General features: G+C 42.1%; 1 protein-coding gene across 1 annotated transcript in view; it reads right to left on the bottom strand.

Moving 5' to 3' along the window:
* Positions 1-794: 794 nt before the first annotated feature.
* Positions 795-5,244, bottom strand: part of HN1L (hematological and neurological expressed 1 like) — a gene marked incomplete at its 5' end in the record, with an annotated part of 5,867 nt that continues 1,417 nt past the window's right edge. The window contains 3 exons of the mRNA XM_019507399.1: positions 795-1,129; positions 2,413-2,458; positions 4,464-4,606. Of these exons, the coding sequence (XP_019362944.1) occupies positions 960-1,129; positions 2,413-2,458; positions 4,464-4,606 (359 nt within the window). The remainder of the gene's footprint in view (positions 1,130-2,412; positions 2,459-4,463; positions 4,607-5,244) is intronic.

The following is a 5,244-nucleotide window of genomic DNA, read 5'->3' on the forward strand; positions in this document are numbered from 1 at the left end:
AAAACCCACAGCATTCCTGCACGAGGGCTTTTACTTAATGGCTGGTGATGGGCTAAAATCGGCTCACTAGAAATCTCAGATACTGTACATTCTCAAGTCATTATCATTTTTACCAGGAAGTATGGAGACACTGCAGCAGCATGTCACTGAAATAAGAACCTTTCCAAAAGCACCTACATGAAATAGTAGTATGCATCAACACAGACTGATGGAAGTGGAGCGTCTCACATAGCCATGGGGAGGTGATCTTGAGAAGCTCACTACATTTAATGGCTCATGAAACTGCCACAAAAGGAGAGATTTTTCTTTCCTTTAGGGTAAGGACAAACAGTGTTTTTAAAGTCGCAGGCCCAGGGAAGCAATCTGCACTTGCTATAGCAAAGGACTGAACAAATGCTTTGGAGCTTAGCGACACCACTTAATAGAACAGACCAAATTGAAGCCATAGCAATTGCAGATCACAACTCACCCTGTGATGCTAGATTACACTGCCTGAACAGAGAGAACTGTCTGCTGTTTGGGCTCACTTAGGTTATCCCACACCTTGCAATGAAGCCTTCATTCAATAGAACATACTGTCATTATGGCACCTGCACTAAAAGCTTCAATCCACAACCACAAGCTAGGTGCAAGCCCAGAGATTTGATTATAACCACCCACCACAAAGGGACACTCCTTTCTCCTAATTAAGCCCCTGTCCCTCTGAATGACCACCCGGTCTCTCTCACAAATAAAAGACAGTCTTCACAGTTATTTTCTATAGGCACTGTAACATTTTTTTTTTTTTTTTTTTAAGAGGGCCCTGCAATCAGCAGGCTTTCCCCTGTTCTAATCCAGAGTGTAGACAGGAAACTAAAGGTCACATTCCCCTGCCTCCAGGGGACAGCCTAGAAACTGACCTCAAGACCCACAGATAAAGTTTCTGTGCAGACTCCATTAGTGAAAGCAGACAGCTGTTCCTAATAAAATGCAATGCTAGATTTGCCACCAGGGGGGTTGAGGACTTTGTTGTGTGATCGTGGCCTTGGCCCTAGTCTGGGTTCATGATTATCAATCTTAGGTTCTGGCTCCTTGGGTTGCTCCTTTTTCTCAACTCTGTCTTCCACTTGCAGTTTGTTGTTTTCTGCAACTGTATGAAAAGGGAGGTTAGAACAATTGTTATATTGCTATGCAGTTAATAATGCTCTTTATCACCTGCGTTCTTCCTAACCTTCCACTCCCTTTCTTTTGGATCCAATCCCTTTCTCTGCTTGCTCTTCATTTGCTCAGAGAAGGGCAGTTATAAAAGAAGATGCAGTCTTCCTTTCTTTCACTGGAAAAAGGGGGTTTTGAGGAAGAATATCTCATTGCCAAATATGCACTACCTCTTTTAGTAACCTTACCAAAATTTTACTGCAAGGAATGGAATGCTGGGCAAGATTATTACACATACTAAACAATTATGGCTAATTACAACTGATACAACATGCCAACTTGTTACTGAGTTTGAGAGTATAATAGAAGTACTGATTTTGTTTTACATTGTTAATCCCAGAAAACATCAACCTGTGGAAAATCAATTATTATGTAGCCAGAATTTCACCCTACAATACAGAGGATGAGATTTCTTTATAACAGTTATGCATATATTACCCAAAAGGGATTTATTTCCCTACAATTCAAACAGTTTAGACCAGTGGTGCTCCTTTCCTTTTTCCCTAGCATGCTGAATGGGCTGTGCTCTTCATCTTTCCTCAGTGGGCCAGATGGGCAGTGCCACATCAGATCATGGGGAGAAGGGGTTGGGGGTCAGCCTGGCTTCCCAGCCCCGTGGGCAGGAGGGAGGGAGGCCCGGTTTCAACCCAGCCCTAGTGGGGGAAGGGAGCACAGCCTGTCTCTGACTGGGTGCACAGTGCTTGGGGTTTGGGCATTTGGCAGGCGGGAGCGTGGCTGTATTAATAGTTACTCCTCCCCTGCCACCAGATTTCATGACCACAGGGAGACCTGCAGGCCAGATGCAATGCCTCTGTGGACCACATCTGGCCCATAAGCTGGAGGGTGAACACCCTTGGTTTAGACACATAACCAGAACAGCTGAACTGCCTGAGCATGCTTGGAGGGGGAGCGGGGGCAGAGCCCCAGTGACAAGGACTATTTAAAAACAAAAAAACCTCTCTCCTGTAATACATCTGGTGGGATAATGGATGCCAGAAACAGACACTTCCTGTAACTAGATGCCCAACCAAGGTATAAAAACCTCATCTCAGTACCCTGCCTAGAGTCACCCAGTTCAGAAAATTGATATTCTATATTCCTCTATCCTTCCCTAAAGCAGCATTAGTTTTTATCCACACAAAGGGGAAGCAACACCAGGCTGTACAAAGTATTCTGAGATCTCAGACAGGTGGGAGATAGAGGTTTCCTTTGCCTCACCTTTTAGTTCCTGTGGTGCCTTCTCTTCTTTTAAGACAATACTATCCTGCAATAAAACCAAAATTAATTTAAAACTTCAAAGGCAAGAAATATTCCACCAGTTCAACAGTCTTTGAGGTCTTAGTCCTGAAAGGTAACCTTTTCTACAAGCAGACTGTGTGTTTTCTGCATTAAGAGGAAAATAGAGTTTCCCTTACCGGACCCTGTTGAAATCACTTTTATTTACAAAGTGGCAGTAGCATCAAGCTCTTTAAAGGAGCAGGAATCATTGTGCTCTTTGCAATACAGAGCTCTTCAGCTTATTGGGGCAACTCACCTGATAACACAGGAGCAAGATAAAACTGTGTTGCCCATGGATTTACATTAATTCAGACCTTCAAACTGCACCCTTCTTTACAAGTATCCTTTACAACTCAAGCAGCAGCAAGTGTTCTGACCTAAGGCAGAAGACTCTTTAGTACTACACTGGATAGTCTCAGGGTTTTTAAACCCATCTGGATTGAACCAGATGATTCATTAACTTTAACACCATTCTTTCATCCACGCAGACTAACCTGTTTTCAGGGACTATTTGATAACAAGTGAATGGTTACTTCCGAAGATCTTAAACATAAAACACTACAGCAGTCTGATCAACAATCTAGATAAAATGTTTACTTTATCAAGTAAAGTTTTACTGTAAAAGAAAGGGCTGAAGCTCAGGTAAAGCCACTAAAGAAAGGGCTGAAGGAGTGAAACTAGAAACTGTTTCAATTCAACACCCCTTGCTTATGTTACCCAGCTGTGATCCAAAGGTGAGAAACATAATCTGGTTACCCTTTCCTTGAAAGACTGATTACATTTCACAAGTTTGAATTGTAAGAGGGCCAACCCATGGATCTGCCTGCCGTCTGCTAAATGGAAGCAGCAGCAGAATCCCAATTAAAGAACCATGCACTGTAGTCCCTTCCTGTTCCCACTGCATTTGTGCTCCACCCAAAACTCAGTTCAAATTTCCCATGACATCTTCCCTACAGCTCTGTTCCAGAACCAACAAGCATGGTGCTGGGATAGTGCAGTGAAGCATAACCTCAGCAATGAGCTGGCCACCATTTTAGCAGATGCTTGAGAGACAGAAATGCCACCAATATTGTGGCTCACTGGATGCTTTGTTTCTAAGGCTCTCCATTTGTCGAGAACATTGACAATATGGTAATCACACCTTCAGCAGTAAAGTTGACTTGTGAACAGTTGCTAAGTTAAGATGTGGCAGTTAGTTCAATACAGAAGAACTTGGTAAGTAAGTGGTGATTTTATCCTCGTTTTCAAATAGTTTGGTCATAATTATGACCATTTGCACCAATTACGGTCACTCCTTTGAGACTGCGATAAATATTAACTAATATACTGAAGTGTATTTGAATCTGCAGACAACACAAAATTTAATGGCTGACATTTAATTGTTTCATTGCTGACCATCTTTGCAAAAGGTTAAATGAAAATACTTCACTGCTACTGGATACAGTTACATGTATTTGGATTAGATGAAGAGGGCAGGGGAGTTACATGAAGATTTTATATGAGATTCAGATCCCAGTCCTCCCCCACCTGCAAATCTGGTGTTATCAGTCCTTATTACCAAAAAAGCAAAAAAAAGCAGGCATTTAGAGAAGGAGCCCAACTCTTGTTGAATGTCAAAAGTCTGAAGTGCCTCCCAGTTGTGAAGGGAGTCTTTTATGTCCTAGCTGGGTGTAAAAATCCCTAACCATTCCCTACCCAACTGCTGAAGCCCTTGGCTTCCCCCACAATTCATGCTTCATAGTTCATAAGTTTCAGCATTCTACAGCACATTGACAGGAAGTTGCTTTGTTGCTGCCTCAAAACAATGAGCTGAAAGAAAACAGTCATAAAAGCAGTGCTGCCTTATTTTGGTTTACCCAATGCACAGGTTAGGCCTAGCATAGCAAAAGCTATAGAATTTTGTTCAGACCATTAGTTTTACCCGACTATAGGAAGTTCTATCATTAGCTAGTTTCTTCTGACCCGCTGCGAGAGCCAGGGAAGTAAAATACCTTGGGCTTGTTTGGGTGTGCTCGGACAACGCTGGCAGGCACTGGAGACCCAAAGATATCACTTGTCTTCCCACCAGGTGGATTTGTACGCTGACGAGCTTGAAGAGGGCTAGGCTCCTCAAAGATACCACTCTCTTTCCCCCCTGCAAGGTTGTTGTAAGAGTAAGTTACTTGGAGCAGCATGTAACTGTGCTATACTCTTTCTTTCTATTTCTCCAACTCATCAAGTTTTATCTGTCAAGGATGAGCCTGATACCCCCCTAAGTCCATAAATCCTGTAGTTTTATTTGCTTTTATGCAATTCAAGGGTTGAAGCCCTTTATTATGAAAACTCTTTCGGTGGTCTTGGAATTGCAGCTAGTATAGTGACTACTCAATCTCTATCACCATTTTAATTAGCTTCTGTAGGGTCCCTGGAACTAGTATACAGAAGACACAGGCTGAAAGTGATGTCTGTGTTAAGAAAGAGTGCTGTAATATTCTATAACAATTGGACAACATAATGGCACTGCCGAGGCCCTATAAAAGAATTACAATCCTCACTTCTGTTGGTGCAGACACCCTTAGATGCTATACAGTCATTTTATAATTTTAGGGATTTATATCTTAGGGTTTGCATGAAAGCATGCCTGTAAAATAGCCTTGTGTTTAAATTTTTTCAAGTTTCTCCAAATAAAATAAATTCAGCATAGTGATCTAATTTTACAGGGCATTCTAATTATTACTTTATCCAATACTGGATGAGAGATTTGAACACCGCCAGCTGGTGGTAACTTTAAAA

This window comes from Gavialis gangeticus, unplaced genomic scaffold (genome assembly GCF_001723915.1).
Source record: "Gavialis gangeticus isolate Ggan-Ray unplaced genomic scaffold, GavGan_comp1, whole genome shotgun sequence".
Taxonomy (NCBI): domain Eukaryota; kingdom Metazoa; phylum Chordata; order Crocodylia; family Gavialidae; genus Gavialis; species Gavialis gangeticus.